Source organism: Bufo bufo, chromosome 1, assembly GCF_905171765.1.
Source record: "Bufo bufo chromosome 1, aBufBuf1.1, whole genome shotgun sequence".
NCBI lineage: Eukaryota > Metazoa > Chordata > Amphibia > Anura > Bufonidae > Bufo > Bufo bufo.
Genome location: NC_053389.1, coordinates 741,197,481 through 741,215,490, shown reverse-complemented (window position 1 = coordinate 741,215,490; position 18,010 = coordinate 741,197,481). Strand labels below are relative to the sequence as shown.

General features: G+C 41.8%; 1 protein-coding gene across 14 annotated transcripts in view; it reads right to left on the bottom strand.

Annotated features, from left to right (window-relative positions):
* AAK1 (AP2 associated kinase 1) overlaps positions 1-18,010 on the bottom strand; it is a 112,889-nt gene that overhangs the window by 21,437 nt on the left and 73,442 nt on the right. For 4 of the 14 annotated variants that reach the window (XR_005775636.1, XM_040414437.1, XM_040414436.1 and 1 more), the window contains exons 16-19: positions 17,578-17,676; positions 12,410-12,511; positions 7,650-7,751; positions 4,278-4,388 (exon numbers count right to left, since the gene is read on the bottom strand). The exons of 2 other annotated variants lie outside the window; for them this stretch is intronic. Coding sequence is in view for 11 of the 12 variants with exons in the window: in XM_040414437.1 (XP_040270371.1) it covers positions 4,278-4,388; positions 7,650-7,751; positions 12,410-12,511; positions 17,578-17,676 (414 nt within the window). In the remaining variant the exon portion in view is untranslated. The remainder of the gene's footprint in view (positions 1-4,277; positions 4,389-7,649; positions 7,752-12,409; positions 12,512-17,577; positions 17,677-18,010) is intronic. 8 more of the 14 variants (XM_040414439.1, XM_040414449.1, XM_040414441.1 and 5 more) reach the window with 7 other exon arrangements.

Below are 18,010 nucleotides of genomic sequence, written 5' to 3'. Positions count from 1 at the left end.
CGCCATTCAAAATTTAAACAACAAGGAGAAAACAGCCCTGCAGAGCAGGGAGTGTCCTGCCTCCTTGGACACTAAGCAAAAACTGGCAGTCTCTCTATCCAGGCTGAGGGTATAGCTGCTGGAGGAGGGGCTTAAACAGTTTTCACTTAGTGTCACGCCTCCTAGAGAGCTGAGCTATACCAAGGTCTCCTGTGTCCCCCAAGGAAATGGGCGAGAAAGAAAACTACTGCACCAGCTACTTGCAGGTTTTACCAAACAACTATATGGCCACGAGACAGTACAAAACAAGTTACTATAAGGGTCCATTCACAAGTCTGTGGTGTATTGGGGATCCTCAATACACCTGGCCGGCACCCTTATAGAACTGCCTATTTTTGTCTGCAATTGCGGCCAAGAATAGGACATGTTCTATTTTTTTCCGGAGCTGCGGACCGGAAGATTGAGGCCGAGTTCCAGAAATGCGGATGCGGAGAGCATACTGAGTGCTCTTCGCATCCATTCTTGCCCCATTGAGAATGAATGGGTCCGCACCCGTTCCGGATATTGCGGAACGGATGCGGACCCATTCCAAGGACGAGTGAATGGAGCCTTAAATGTTGTTGCTGAAAACGTACAGAAATAAAATCACTTAAAAACCAAAACGCTAATATGAAAGCTGCAATAAAGGATGCATGAACAAAAAGCTGGATGTATGAAATCATCAGGCTCACTACTTACTATTACTACTTACTATCAAAAAGGGAATATTCCAAAAGACCCAACTTATATCACACAATGTATAATAATGAGTAATGTCATGTCCACCTTCACAATTGTCACAACGCATCCAAAATAAAAAGAAAAATACGTACAAAACAACCTTGTAATAGATCTTGATTAAAAATTTTCTAACGTTTTGTTTCTATGTTTCTACAGGAATATGCCTCCATGGTAACAGACAACAAACAGACCTTGTGCAGTCTGATCCTGAAGTCACATTCCCTTTCCAACTCTCCTCTACTTCTGGTTAGCCCACCGAAAGTGAGGTATAACTAAGAAAGAAGTATGAGACTGCATGTAGGATCATATGTCACAGACGTTTTGTTGTCTGTTACCATGGAGATGAATAGTTTACATAGAAGCTGTAGAAGCAAAAACGACAGGAAATGTTTAATTACAACCTTTTTAATTTAGTTGCTTGTTTTTAGAGTTGTTGGAACAATAAATAAAGTTTCGTTGGTGAATGTGTATATAACCTGTAATGGAGACGATAGGGACGGGTACACTTCCTCGGCACATTTCTTTACATTTAATTTAGACTGATAAATAATTAAAGATGCACTAATGTAAAAGCCAAACAACCATCTAATGCTATAGATGCAAAGATAAAAATAAATCTTCAGAAGCCCACAGAGAAATACTGTCTCAAAGTCATTATCTAAAAATGAAACATGGTTTTACAGAGAATCCTCTGTCAAGGTCCAACCTAAGATTTTCCTTTTCTTCAAAGGGTAGTGTCAGGATAAAAAGTTATCCTCTATCTACTGGGTAGGGAATAACCAACTAACCGGTAAGTGTCCAATCACTGGGACCTCCAGTAATCATGAGGAGTATCCCATTGCGCCATTCCGACATACAGCAGACTGAGCATGTGCCCTGCCGTTACTTGGGACTGTTGGAGATCGCCAAGTACAATGCTTGACTAATTCCAGCAGTCCCATAGAGAATGAATGAAGCAGCAGGGAGCATGGACGACTTGCTGCACCATCAAGATAGGGGAACGGGACCCCTTTCCTCAGGATCGGTGGAGGTCCCACAAGTCGGACCCTCACGATCAGTTAAGTTATCCCCAGCTAGTGATTCACTCTTTGGTGTCACCACCTCTTCAGGCCCTGCACGAGAGGTAAACAAATGGGGTAGATTTACTAATCCTGTGGAATATTTAGACAGTGTAAACTTAGACCAGACAGTATAAATATGTGTCAAATTTATCACCGTGGCTGATGCTGTATAATAAATTTGGTGCATCTTGCTAGACATGTTAGATCCTTTTGTCTAACTTCACTCCACCTATTAATTGGCTTATGTTGCATCAAAATTACTCTGCACGGTGTGGCATTTTAAGTTGAATCCTTTTTTAAGCTAAGCCATGCCCATTTTACCTACAAGCCACACCACCTTGTCTTGTGAGACACTAAATGTCTAAAACACATAATAAATGTACATGGTATATCCACTCGTACATACAATTCTGGCGCATTTAGCTTAGTAAAGCTCCTCCAATATGTTGGTTTTGCCTTTAGTGTTTCTTTAGCTCATTATGCATTTGATGATCACTAGGGAAAACGGATAGACAGGTATCTCTATGACACCAGTGGTGGCTGGCACACCTGGTCCTTGGCCAATCTTGAGGGCAGTGCATGAGCAGCAAACAGTGCCTAGAGATCTCCATTTTGGAAGTATTCATAATTTGCACACTATGCAACCCACTGCTCACCCCATGTATGGACAGTGATAGCTTCACTTCTAGGTCTTACAGGAAAAACAGATGAATGATATATTATATATATATATATTATATATATATATATATATACACACACACACACACACACACACACACTGACCAAAAATATAAACACAACACTTTCGGTTTTGCTCCCATTTTGCATGAGCTGAACTCAAAGATCTGAAACATTTTCTACATACACAAAAGACCCATCACTCTCAAATATTGTTCACAAATCTGTCGAAATCTGTGTTAGTGAGCACTTCTCCTTTGCCGAGATAATCATATCAAGGTGCTGATTAGACTGCATGAATATTGCACAGGTGTGCCTTAGACTGCCCACAATACAAGGACACTCTGAAATGTGCACAGTTTTGCCTTACTAGAGTGTGGGTCAGAAAACCAGTCAGTATCTGGTGTGGCCACCATTTGCCTCACGCAGTGCAACACATCTCCATCGCATAGAGTTGATCAGGTTGTTGATTGTGACCTGTGGAATGTTGGTCCACTCCTCTTCAATAGATGTGCGAAGTTGCAGAATATTGGCAGGAACTGGAACACGCTGTCGTATACGCCGATCCAGAGCATCCCAAACATGCTCAATGGGTGACATGTCTGGTGAGTATGCTGGCCATGCAAGAACTGGGATGTTTTCAGCTTCCAGGAATTGTGTACAGATCCTTGCAATATGGGGCCGTGCATTATCATGCTGCAACATGAGGTGATGGTCGTGGATGAATGGCACAACAATGGGCCTCAGGATCTCGTCACGGTATCTCTGTGCATTCAAAATGCCATCAATAAAATGCACCTGTGTTCATGGTCCATAACATACACCTGCCCATACCATAACCCCACCACCACCATGGGCCACTCGATCCACAACGTTGACATCAGCAAACCGCTCACCCACACGATGCCACACACGCTGTCTGCCATTTGCCCTGAACAATAAAAACCGGGACTCATCCGTGAACAGAACGCCTCTCCAATGTGCCAGACGGCATCGAATGTGAGCATTTGCCGACTCAAGTCAGTTACAACGACGAACTGCAGTCAGGTCCAGACCCCAATGAGCACGACAAGCATGCAAATGAGCTTCCCTGAGATGGTTTCTGACAGTTTGTGCAAAAGTTCTTTGGTTATGCAAACTGATTGTTGCTGCAGCTGTCCGGGTGGCTGGTCTCAGACGATCATGGAGGTGAACATGCTGGTTGTGAGGCCGGTTGGATGTACTGCCAATTCTCTGGAGACGGCTTATGGTAGAGAAATAAACATTCATTGCACGGGCAACAGCTCTGGTAGACATTCCTGCAGTCAGCATGCCAATTGCAGCTCTCTCAAATGTTACGACATCTGTGGCATTGTGCTGTGTGATCAAACTGCACATTTCAAAGTGGTCATTTATTGTGGGCAGTCTAAGGCACATCTGTGCAATATTCATGCTGTCTAATCAGCACCTTGATATGCCACACCTGTAAGGTGGGATGGATCATCTCGGCAAAGGAGAAGTGCTCACTAACACAGATTTAGACAGATTTGTGAACAATATTTGAGAGTAAGGGGTCTTTTGTGTATGTAGAAAAGGTTTCAGATCTTTGAGTTCAGCTCATGTAAAAAGGAAGCAAAACCGAAAGTGTTGCGTAATATATATATATACACACACATACACACACACACACACACACACACACACACACACACACAGACATACACACAAATACTGCATGTATATACCAAATATGAAAGGTAAAAGTACAGTACGATACCACAGAATGTTCAGTATTACCTGCAGATGCTGGAGCAGAAAGAGTTACTGGAGCAAACTCATCAAGGAGGTCGGCCGCGGGGTTAGACAGAATAGAATAGTCAAGCAAAGAGTCCTCACCGGTGAGGGAGTCTGGAGATTCCAGAGAGCAGCATTAAAAGGAAGGTAAAGTGTTAGAAGCATGGAGGTCAGTCTAGGTAATCACAGGCTTGCTATGGAATAAAATGATGGAATGAAGGATTCAGTATAAATTCCATGCAGTATGGAAATGTAAGCAAATACTCCTATGGCATACTACTACTATTCTTTACACCCTAAGGGCTCATTCAGACGGCCGTATGCTGTCCGCAAAAATACTGAATGCTATCCGTTTTTTAGCGGATCCGCAAAAAAAATGAAACATGTCCTATACTTGTCCGTGAAAATCAGGACATGGCCCCATTGAAGTCTATGGGTCCGCAAAAATACTGAATGCTATCCGTTTTTTTGCAGATCCGTTTTTTTGCGGATCCGCAAAAAAACGGATAGCATTCAGTATTTTTGCGGACAGCATACGGCCGTCTGAATGAGCCCTAACTCAGATGCATCAATACATTTTTAGCCTTTTCATTATGGGAATCTAGTCATGTGACCTCACATGTGACCAGCAGCCCAGAGCTTACTCTAATGTGTAAACAGGAACTTGGTCTCTTCCCCCACGTGGCTGACTTCCTGTAAACTACAGGATGACATCACCACCAATCAAATCTCTCCTGGCAGCTCTAAGGCCCGCCCCTCTCCACCCTTCGTGTTCCTCTGTATATCTCTGTATTCGGTTAAAGATATATTGGGTCATTTATCAAACTGGTGTGAAGTAGAACTGGCTTAGTTGCTCATAGCAACCAAATTACAGTTTTCATTTTCCAAAGGAGCTGTCAAAAATGAAAGGTGTAATCCGATTGGTTGCTATGGGCAACTAAGGGTACTTTCACACTAAAGTTTTTCTTTTCCGGCATAGAGTTCCGCCACAGGGGCTCTATACCGGAAAAGAACTGATCAGGTATATCCTAATGCATTCTGAATGGAGAGTAATCCATTCAGGATGCATCAGGATGTCTTCAGTTCAGTCGTTTTGACTGATCAGGCAAAAAATAAAACCGCAGCATGCTACGGTTTTATCTCCGGCGAAAAAAACTGAAGACTTGCCTTAAAGCCGAATCAGGCATTTTTTCCCATAAGAATGTATTAGTGCATTCAAAATACCGGAATGCCGGATTCGTCCTTCCGGTCTGCGCATGCGCAGACTGAAAAAAAAAGGTTGACACCGGATGACACCGGAAATACGGATCTGGCATTTCAATGCATTTTTTTGACTGATTAGGCATTTTTAAGACTTATCAGGATCCTGATCAGTCTTACTAATGCCATCAGTTGGCATACGTTTTCCCGGATCGGGCAGGCAGTTCGGCCACGGAAATGCTTGCCGGATCACTCTGCTGCAAGTGTGAAAGTAGCCCAAGCCAGTTCTACTTTAAACCAGTTTGATAAATGACCCCAATAATGTCTTCCCTATCTAAAGGACCATAAGTGGAGATACAGAGCAGGTGAATGTATACAGTAATTAGCTGCAGCCATATAAACCTCCTGACTCACACTTTCTGTATCATCTGTGTTTGTTGACTCTCCAGTGTAGTTTTATGAGATGTAGCTTCAGACTAGTCTCCCTGCCTCCTGTTTGTAAGAGCTGACAGGTTAAAGAGAGATGACATGACAGATAGGGCAGACAGGCTCAAACTGCATGACATAGGAAAACATGGTGACCCTGCAGTGTGAGGGGACAGCAGCTCTGTGTCACTAATTTGGCTGACCTTACAAAGGACTCAGAGCAGTGCGGTGAGACTCTGCCCCTTTTGTCTCTGCAAAGCCAGATGTGATGGGAAATGTAGGATTCATTAGAAAAAAAAAACATATTGGGGGGATCAGTATGGCAGACAACCCACAAATGGCACACCAAATAAGACAGGTCTATCCTGCACTATATAGGCAAAGGTTAAAAATCCTGGCATGTATCTTTAAGGCTCCCCTACAACAGGGAGACAAAGTGTAACAGAACAGAAGGCCATAGACCTCATATCTTCTTGGGCTGTCAGATTCTCACATGCAGTCAATGAACCAAAAGGAAATATACTTTATGCTTGATCCTTTTTTAGACCAGCAGTGTCAAGCTTATGAGGCAGCCACTTCCTGCACATTTGAGGAAAAGGTGGGCCTACAGTTTTCCTAGGTCTATCTTCAACAGGAACAAATGGTTGTAAGTAGTTAGGCAAGAAAAGTCAGTGGTTAGTTAAGAAAAAAGAATACATTTCACAGATGAGACTATACAAAATGACAAGTGTATGAACGGAGATTGCGAGATGGAAATGGTTGAAGGCAGAGCACCACTTGGTATACAGACCAGCTTAATGACATCATTCAAAATATATTTCTGTGAACAAAATCAAAGTAAAATAAAAAAAAGAGATTGGGTGGCTCACTGGCTGACTATCAGGAATTGGTGCTCTAATCAATATGGTTCACCCAAACACAAACAAATCAATGTGGATAGATGATTGGCACTATCTCCAGAATCACAATGGAGCATAGGGATAAAGAATATATACTTTATTCTAAATTGTCCACCCAAGATAATAAAACACACGCTAATATAATCAATGAAATATAAACGTAATATATAAAAAATTCATAGAAGTAGTATAGAACTTGTAGTGTATCTGATCGTACACTATATAGTATGGATGAGAATAATCCAGTATATAGTGGGAATAGTCCCCAAATGATAGAATATGTATCCTTTGAATGGTCCCTTGATGACAAACAGCAATGAATTGATGCGGCAATGTCCGTCCTTGTGACCTTTCATTTGTTCATTTATTAAGGTATTGAGGTAAGTATATATTGTAGAGTATATAATGTATATTGGTTACATTGACGGTAAGGCTTACTTATCCAAGACTTTTTTTATCAATACTCACTTGTTTGAGACCTATCAAATATCCCTGCTGGTGCTGTGACTGCGATCATTCATATGTGTATAACAGTTTACCCCTTTCTCATGCACTTGGGTATAAACCCGCTGACTTACAGTTGGTTGCTGAGGGATCGGGATCTTGGGTATAAGTTTATATTTCATTGATTAGATTTTAGCGTGTGTTTTATTATCTTGGGTGAACAATTTAGAATAAAGTATATATTCTTTATCAATATGCTCCATTGTGATTCCGGAGATAGAGTGCCAATCATCTATTCACATATTTCTGAGAACGCTGATCCTTCAGTGAAATGACCCTGGCAAAAAACTTTCAGCATCTCCATATTCAAAAAGCTGACTATTCTACGACAACATCTAGCACCAACCTGTGCGATTTGATGTAATGGAGTCTGCCTGGGAAGAGAGGCGCTGAGGCATGGGAGGCTCCAGCCCAGGAATGAGGCTTTCCACCACAGGCTCTGTCTTCCCTTGTATGGTGAAGGATAGTAGAAGTGGAGGTCACCAAGTAGAAGAGGGGAGTAGATGACAAAAGTAGAAATGAAACACGTGAGAAATCCCAAAGGTTCAGGACCAGACTTAGTATTAGAGATTAGCAGTTGCATATCCTACACAGATAATCTTCAGTTTATACAGCCATCTCTATAATGCCTCATGGATTATACAGTTAAGGGTCTGTCAGCTCAGCAATTCCACAGCAATGTATCTCAGAAAACCAGAGCTGCAGCCCATAAGTTCTCAAAATAGTGGGTTGTGTGGCTCACATATCCCAGCTAAGATCTCTTCTGATGCGAATCTGACTTGCGTATAATAGGTCACTAGAACCCCAAATAGTGCTACATTTTTCTGGTGCACTCAAAAAAATGTCTCCTGTCCGACATGACTGCTATTGATGGAAGCTGCACCTCAAAGACTTCAAATTTGGACCAGAAAGCAAAGAGAAATAGCTGACTGGGGGCAGAGAGCTCTCAGTATTAGGGCTCATTCAGACGGCCGTATTTTGTCTGCAAAAATGCAGATCCGTGCAGACAGTTCAGCATGTCCGCAAAAAAAATAAAAAACGGATTGCATACCGTTTTTTTGATGATCTATAGACTTCAATAGGGCCATGTCCTGATTTTCACTGACAAGTATAGGACATGTTTCATTTTTTTGCAGAGCTGTGCAATGGAAGAAAAGGGCCCCCATAGAAATGAATGGGACAGCATCTAATCCGCAAAAAAAAACGGATCCGCATTTTTGCGGACAGCATATGGCCATTTGAATGAGCCCTTACAAGTATTATGTGCAGTGGATGGGCAGAGCAGGAAGTCTGGGAGGTACAATTCCAGCCAATTGCAGCAGAGCAGGAAGTGATGTCACAGAAGGGATAATCATGTTAATAAGTTCTCCTGTACATGCCAGTAACATACAGCCATTGTGTATTTTGTTTGAAGTTAAGGACCTAGTATACAGAGCGCCTTGGAAAATTGCATTTGTGGGGGCCAGAGTGAAAGTATTAACAGCCTTGGTATGTTACATGACTCTAGTAAGTTAGTTTTATTTCCGCGTCCCTCCAGGCACTGTTCATCGAGGAACGTCTATGAAAAGCGACTATTAAAACGCATTAAAGAACACATTTTGTACACAAAACTACGAAAATCCAGAAAGCAGCCATGATTTCCTAATTTTTCTCTTTAAGGGCCATGATAATAAACATCAACTATAAATTACAACTCTGGCTACCTCACAACCACCATGGTGGAAATAAGGATTAAGACTTACGCCAAACATCTTGGTTTCCTTAGCAGTCTTTTTTCTCCCTCAAAAATATAATAGTTCCCTGCACCATGAACAAGGAAACCATTTTATAATGAAACTCAACCTTTCCTTAAAGCGGTAATCCAGAATTTTACTATTGATGGCCTATTGTGCATTAATTAGAAAGGGACCCATTAATTACAAAGAGACTCATGCCGAACACTCACTGGACATCAGATGGTTGCCCCACCAGCCAGACTACCTAGTGTACAGTTGCATCTCTTCATACTCGATTAGGCAGATGAATATGCCTGGGCAACCTCTTTAAGACTACTTGTGTTTTCATGCAGTACTGGGGTGGTACTGGCTCACTGAAGAGACTGATCTCACTGATGGAGATAGGTCATTAGTATCTGATCAGAGGGGGTCAGACACCTGGGACCCGCCAATAAGCTATTTGAGAAGGCACCAGCACTGGCAGTAGCGCAGCGGCCTTCTCCCTGCTCACCAAGAATAGCACCGTACATTGTAGAGCGGCTTTGCTTCGTATAGCAGCTCAGCTCCCTTCATTTCAATGGGGCTGAGCTACGCCAGGCCATGTGATTGATGAACGTGACGTCACATGCCCTAGGAAAAGCTGCGAGAAGGCCGAGACGCTACTGCAAGCACTGGTGCCTCCTCAAACAGCTGATCAGTGGGGGTCCCGGGTGTTGCACCCCCACCAAACTGATACTGATGGCCATTTAAGGCCATGCGACATGGGTAAATAGTAGCCAAACAAGCTCCTATCCTTAGACAGCACTATTTTGGGGTTCTTGCTCCTCATCAATACATAGCAGCGTATTGGCTGGATGAATGACATGCCTCACATCCAGCTCAGGGAAGCACAGGCTCTGATTGAGGAGACTCAGTACTGTATGGAGACTTCTTTTCGGGCAATGCTCCATTGGGGGGGGGAAAAAGCACATTTAATGTAACTGACCACACAAGGTTAACTACTGTGGTCTGATGTGGGCAGTGATAGAACTACCTGCATCATGAATATGACGTCCTATTGCCCAGTAAGAGGGGAAGGGGTTGCTGGGAGTTGAATCCTCGCCAATCTGATATTAATGACCAACCCTGAGAAAAAGCCATCAATATAAAAATCTTGGAGAAACCCTTTAATTACTAGCAACGTGAATATTCAAATACAGGAGTTCTATATTTGGCGGTATTTCTACGACATTGCTAGAGCATTACGTCTTCACCAGCCTCTGAGATGATTCATTATCTATAGAACACATCCCTAACACAAAGTGAACACCACAGGTCAGGAGCTTATCAGTGAAACAGTACATATCTGCCAGACATTTAATATGTGGCATTTAGCACAAGTTCACTGCTGACATTATTCAGCGGAAATGTGCTCTCTCTAAAGATCACACTGTAAGAAATAAAAGTCTTCCTTCATAATAGAGGCAAGTGTAAGTCGCTGTTCAAACCTGACAAGGGAGCCATGAGAGAATTATCTTACTAGAAAAGGTCATTCCTTTGTAATATATGAGCTGTTTCTTGACTTCTACAACACAATGCTGGACAGCGGATGCCTCTATTTGCCAAATATACGGTTTCGCTTTTCAGTTGGCCCATCAAGGGTCTTAGTAGTAGAAGCCTGTGGATTTTTTGTCTTTTCTGTCATCTGGGGAGCAGACGGGCTCCTTATCTCTGCTCTCTGACCCTATAAACACTCATTATAGCTTAGTTCTCATCTTACTGATAAGAATGTGGCTTAAATAAGTGTTTATGACCTCTAAGAAGTTTAGAGATGAGGTTTATTAGATGACCACACAAAGTGAAAGTAGTATGCGCACAGCTAGAAAAACAGTTAACCCTTTGTGACAGAATGGCTCAATATTTTTAATAAAGGCCAATTAAAAATAAGATTTTTAGCCAAAAATGAGTAAAATTGCCTCCAAAAGGTGTACCTAGCCTTTAATGTCCTTTTTTTTATCAAAGTACACATTTGTATTATTACTTTTACAATATTGATCCAGAAAGTGTTTCTATGGTTCCTATCTGTATATTAGTGCCCGCCTTGTATTTGTATTTCAGACACTTCAATATTCAGATATTTTTGGCGCAATTGTGTAGAAGAAAACCATTGAACTGTATAGATATGCAGGAAAAATGGAAAAACCATAAGTGCCCCTCTTTGACCTTCCAAATAATTGGGAGGTTTGCTCTATGTACTATTCTCAATGTTTATTGCCCACCCCCCCCCCCCAAAAAAAACCCACAGCTTTTGATCCATATGCAAATTACAATAAAAGGGGCTGTACCCATCGGCAACAGAGCCCAGCTGCTCCCATTTGAATTAAGACCTGCTCCTCCCGTTTGCACCTTTACTCCACCTCCCTCCGTTCCTGGCGTCATCTAACCACCACTTGAAATTTAGCGCAGGTGCATACCTTAGCTCTGTTTGCACATGCGCTGTCTGTGCCCTTCTGTGGGAAGCAGTATCAACAACTGAACTGCACATGTGTTCAGTTCAGTGAACATGGAAGAAGAGATCACACAGAGACGAGATGTGCAACTGCGTGAGATTTCCAATAGTGACCTGATGACATCAGGAGCGGAGGGAGGTGGAGTAAAGGTGCAGAGGGGAAGAGCGGGACTTAATTCAAATGGGAACAGCGGATATACATCATATAAGCATATAACGGTATGTTTGGGATTGGGATATGAGAACAATAGTGCATCAGGAATAGTTTAAAACCATACAGAAGTGGTGACAGACTCCCTTTAAAGTTGTGTAACTGTATACTATACAACTACAACTATGTTTATTTTGATATAAGACTAAAGAATTCCTTTAAAAACCCAAAGGAACAAAGGGCATGTAAACTTTTGCAACCATTGCTACATTAAAAAAACTTAATAATTTGTTTTCATTAATAAAATATATTCAGTTTTGTATCTACAGCTGCTATTTAGACACATGTGTCTCCATGGTAACAGACTACAAACAAATCCTGTGTAGTCTAATCATGCAGTCATGTTACTCCACTCAATCTGTCTACTCTACTTTCTTTATCTTAGAAGAAAATAAAAAAATATGGAAGAGTTACTTGTAGTCTGCACAGGAGGATATTTTTCAAAGACAAAAAAAGAAATAAAAAAATGATAGAAAAAAAAAGAAAAGATTATGTTTTTTTGCTTAATAAAAATTATTGTAAAAGCTCAAACAGGCAAAAGTTGTTGTTTTTTTTGCACTTTTCTGTAACTATTCCTGTCTTTTAAAGCATGGTTTCTACACACAAAATGGTTGCCGATACTGTGAAGTCATACATTAACATCTCATATATAATCATAAAGTTATATGCTGCCCCATCCCTCAGGTCTTTACCATTCACAGCCTCAGAGGTGCTCCCAAAAGGATCTGCCAGCTGAACAAGGTGAGGAAGCAGAAGCTGCGGCTCTGGAGATTTGAGACCCTCAATCAATTTCTCTGGGTAAAGCAGGAAGAAAAAAAAAAAAAAAAAAAGATAACATAAAGTAGGATAACAAAAGAACATTTCATAAAGGACAAGCAAAGCTTAGGGCACAGCATGCAGGTGAAAGGCAGAAAAACTGCTGCAGGTGGCAGATAAGTGGTGCTCGGCACAGCCATATCCAAAGAGTCCCTTGAATTTTGATGGCATCTACACTGTGTACACAATTGTTATGAAAGTGAATATTTTGACCATATAATTTTTATGCATATTTTACAACTCCAAGCTGTATAAACTTGAATTCATATTAGATTGAAGCATATCAGGTGATGTGTATTTATGTAATGAGGAAGGATATGGCCTAAGGAGATCAAGGCTGTGCATAATTATTAGGCAAAAAAAAAAAAAAAAAAAAAATATATATATATATACACACATACACACAGTACAGACAAAAAGTTTGGACACACCTTCTCAATCAAAGAGTTTTCTTTATTTTCATGACTATGAAAATTGTAGATTCACACTGAAGGCATCAAAACTATGAATTAACACATGTGGAATTATATACATAACAAACAAGTGTGAAACAACTGAAAATATGTCATATTCTAGGTTCTTCAAAGTAGCCACCTTTTGCTTTGATTACTGCTTTGCACACTCTTGGCATTCTCTTGATGAGCTTCAAGAGGTAGTCCCCTGAAATGGTTTTCACTGCACAGGTGTGCCCTGTCAGGTTTAATAAGTGGGATTTCTTGCCTTATAAATGGGGTTGGGACCATCAGTGGCGTTGAGGAGAAGTCAGGTGGATACACAGCTGATAGTCCTAATGAATAGACTGTTAGAATTTGTATTATGGCAGGAAAAAAGCAGCTAAGTAAAGAAAAACGAGTGGCCATCATTACTTTAAGAAATTAAGGTCAGTCAGTCAGCCGAAAAATTGGGAAAACTTTGAAAGTAAGGGCTATTTGACCATGAAGGAGAGTGATGGGGTGCTGCGCCAGATGACCTGGCCTCCACAGTCACTGGACCTGAACCCAATCGAGATGGTTTGGGGTGAGCTGGACCGCAGAGTGAAGGCAAAAGGGCCAACAACTGCTAAGCATCTCTGGGAACTCCTTCAAGACTGTTGGAAGACCATTTCAGGGGACTACCTCTTGAAGCTCATCAAGAGAATGCCAAGAGTGTGCAAAGCAGTACTCAAAGCAAAAAGGTGGCTACTTTGAAGAACCTAGAATATGACATATTTTCAGTTGTTTCACACTTGTTTGTTATGTATATAATTTCACATGTGTTAATTCATAGTTTTGATGCCTTCATAGTCATGAAAATAAAGAAAACTCTTTGAATGAGAAGGTGTGTCCAAACTTTTGGTCTGTACTGTATATATATTGAATTGACTCTGAAAATTCAAAAACTGTTAAGTCTTTGCAGTACTCTTGAAATTGCTAGGATAAGGTGGTGTGATCACAGAACCATCAAACGTTTCTTTGTAATAGTCAACAGCGTTACAAGAAACTTGTTGAAAAATATAAAAAAAGATGCAAATTAACTGCCAAAGATAAAAGAAGAATCAAACGTGAAGCGACCAGGAACCAGTTATACTCCAGTGCCGTCATATTCCAGAACTGCAACCTTCCTGTAGTGCCCATTACAAGATGTTCAGTGCTCAGAGACATGGCCAATGTAAGGAAGCTCGAAACTCAACCACCACTAAACAAGGCACAGAAGTTGATACGTCAAGACTGGGCCAAGAAATATCTGAAGACAGATTTTTCAAACGTTTTATGGAATGATGACATGAGGGTGACTTGACAGACCAGACGGATGGGCTCATGGCCGGATCAGTAACGGGCAAAGAGCTCGACTTCGACTCACGGGTCAGCAAGGTGGAGGTGGGGACAAGTTCTTCAAACAGTGCTACAGGAAAAAGTCTGCATCTTTCAAGAAACCATTATTTTTATGCAGGACAATGCTGTATCGCATGCATCGAAGTCCTCCACTGCATGGCTAGCCAGTAAAGGCCCTCATGTATGTTTTTGTACTCATGGATGTTTTTGCTTGCAGATTTGAACAAAACAAGAAATCGCGTGCAAAAATAGAGGTGATACTATAATAATAATAAAATGTATTTATATAGCGCCACCATATTCCGCAGCGCTTTACAAATTCATAGGGTTCATGTACGAAACAAAACTAACTGGCTAATATGCAACGGAAACACTAGGAGTCAGGGCCCTGCTCGCAAGAGCTTACAATCTATGAGGTACACTTTAAATACATTCCTAAAAAAAAAAAAAAAAGCACAAACAATACTGTAAATACTTTATAGGGTTTCTGTCACCCCACAAAACTCCTTTTTTTTTTTTTGGATAGTTATATTCCTTATAGCGCGATATAGGAGAATATAATAGTCTTACTTACTTTCATGCGGCCGATTCTTTATAAAACGAAGTTTTATAATATGTAAATGAGGGCTCTACCAGCAAGTAGGGCGTCTACTTGCTGGTAGCCGCAGCAGCAATCCGCCCCCTCGCCGTGTTGATTGACAGGGCCAGCCGTGATCTCCTCCTCCGGCCGGCCCTGTCAGTAATTCAAAAATCGCGCGCCTCTGGTCATTCGGCGCAGGCGCCCTGAGATGAGGAGGCTCGTCTCCTCAGTGCGCCTGCGCCGATGACGTCTTCTCTTTCGGTGATGTCATCGGCGCAGGCGCACTGAGGAGACGAGCCTCCTCATCTCAGAGCGCCTGCGCCGAATGACCAGAGGCGCGCGATTTTTGAATTACTGACAGGGCCGGCCGGAGGAGGAGATCACGGCTGGCCCTGTCAATCAACTCGGCGAGGGGGCGGATTGCTGCTGCGGCTACCAGCAAGTAGACGCCCTACTTGCTGGTAGAGCCCTCATTTACATATTATAAAACTTCGTTTTATAAAGAATCGGCCGCATGAAAGTAAGTAAGACTATTATATTCTCCTATATCGCCCTATAAGGAATCTAACTATCCAAAAAAAAAAGAAGAGTTTTGTGGGGTGACAGAAACCCTTTAACGCGATTCATGTCTCCTGACTAAAACTGTTCATGTGCTTTTACTGCATGCTGAATAGAAAACACAGGCTAAAATTTCTACAGACGTAGCAGAGCAAAATATGTTAACACTTTCTTTTGTAAACCTGGATAAGCCTCTATTGGAGTAGGTTTACCTGTAGATCTGTGGAAATCCACAGATAAATACATGACCAAATGACAGACCTAGCCCTGCTACATCTGTATGACTAGATGTCATAGCCTTTGATAAGAAGACCATGCGATCAACATCACCGTGTCCATACACCTTGGCTAGCTGTCGGCTAACATCTATGCCTCCTAAGATCCCCCAAATGCATGCATGTCCTGTTTGGCCAAGTGTGCATGCGTTCTCAATAGGCACACTGCCAGACACCTCTGGCAGGAGTTTGAGTCAGGTGAGAAGAGGGGATTGGGCATGTTGAAGTCAAACTTGCCAGATGTCAGGGAAGGACTGGTTACCTCCTCACATATTAGATGGTCAGTAGACCTTTTGAAAAATCGATGGGTTTAGCCAGTGTTCATCTAATGTGTATGGTATCACCAACATTAACTATACTGTCAGCAAATATAAAATATTGCATGTATATGACACATTCCCATTATTCATTTCTTGTGTTTCTTTTTTTTACTCTGTGCAATATAGAAATAAAATCTGCTGGAGACCATCAACATAAGTCTAGCCTCTTCCGAATTCTCTTTGGCCTGTTGCACACTGACGTTACTCGTTCCGACAGGGTAGTAGCCTGCCGTAATGACCGTCTACAGCCGTGCGCTGCCTGAAGTCCACCAGGCCTCATTCACTATAATGGTGAATGGTGGAGATCCGTCCGCAGCTCAGCAACTATGCCGAGAGGCGGCTGGACAAATGGGGCCAGGCAGACTTCAGACACCGCACGGCTGTACACGGTAGTTCCCCTGCCTGAACGAGTAACGCCAGTGTGAAACAGGCCTTTATTATAACTTGATGACTCTTAGTCATGAAAAGTTAAGCTTTATTTAGATATGAACATTTATACAGGATGAATACCCAATATCACTGGTTATGGCGCAAACTGAAAAAAAAAATGCAGACAGCACATACACTGCATCAGTATTTAGCAGATCTGCAAATCTGATACAGTCGTGTGCATGAAGTCTGAAAATGTAAACCGCAAAAAGAAACCGAAACATCAGCAGATCGAAAACATGGGCAAGGGGTAGTGAGAAGGGGCGCCACCTCCGACAGTCCCACAGTTACTATAATTTACACCAGGAACTAGCATGAATTAAAGCACAAATCTACACCAGCTCATATAGACTATATTTTCTGGTGCACGAATGGCCAGGAAATGTGGCAAATTTCTGAAGAGGCCTGTGCCTCTTTATAAATTTATGAAATTTACTCCAGTGCATTTTCTTTAAAATGAATACTAGTGAATGAAACGGCAGTCTCAATTAATTGCCCCTATTGTCTTCAGAATGTACTTAAACTGTTCTAATGCTGTGCTCTTAAAGGGGCTGTCCTAAGACCGTCTGTTGGATATGTGCTAAGTGTCAAGCTTGGAAGAACCCCTTTAACGTGCCACACAATGTATCAGTATAATAGCTTGGTGGTTAGAACTGGTGCCTTGCAGCACTAAAGATCTGAGTTTGAATCCAGCTATGCGCAACACCTGCATGGAGTTTGTACGCTCTCCCAGAGGTTCAATCAGTTTTTTTTCTGGTGGCTCCGGTTTCCTCACAAACTCCGAAAACATACTGATAGCCTTCTTCGCATACATTTGCTACTTTCTCTGCTATATTTGACTAAAAGGCCCAGTATGGGGTCAGGAAAAGAATTCTAAGACTGTTAAATGATTTGCCTCCACCCTCTTTGAGCAGCATGAAATCTTTCCATCCCTACTGTAAAAACAAAAAAAAGACAGCACAGTGGTTTTGAGGAAAACTGGGATTTCAGCAAACACTAGTTGGGAAGTACTGGTGTATCAATAACAAAAATAGTGAGAAATGTTCCCTTTTCTGGTGTCTGTGTTATTACCTGGAGTTTCAGAGATAGGAAGAGGTAAGAAGGGGTCAGGAGTTTTATGCAGCGGAGGACTGGGATCCTGACCCTGCAAGTCAACAGGTTTATCCACAGCTGGGTCCCAGAAAGGGATGAAATAAAGAGGAGAAAAGAAATAGGAGAATGGTAAGACAAGTAAGAAGACAGAAGAAAATTTGCAGACACACACTAATAGTCCCCAAGATCTAGTTGTCTCAGTGGTAACTGGTAAAGGGTTGTCAAGAACTATGGAGGCGTAAGGATCAAGGGAGCGTCTACATGCTTGTGTCTGTGGTCACATCTCAAAGGATGCATCTGTTTACATAGAATTTTCTGTACAGAACTAAGGGAGTCATTTATAAACAGATATAAGCCACTTTTGTGGCGTATATCTGGTGCCGATTCTGTCACACAATATATTGCGGCGGAA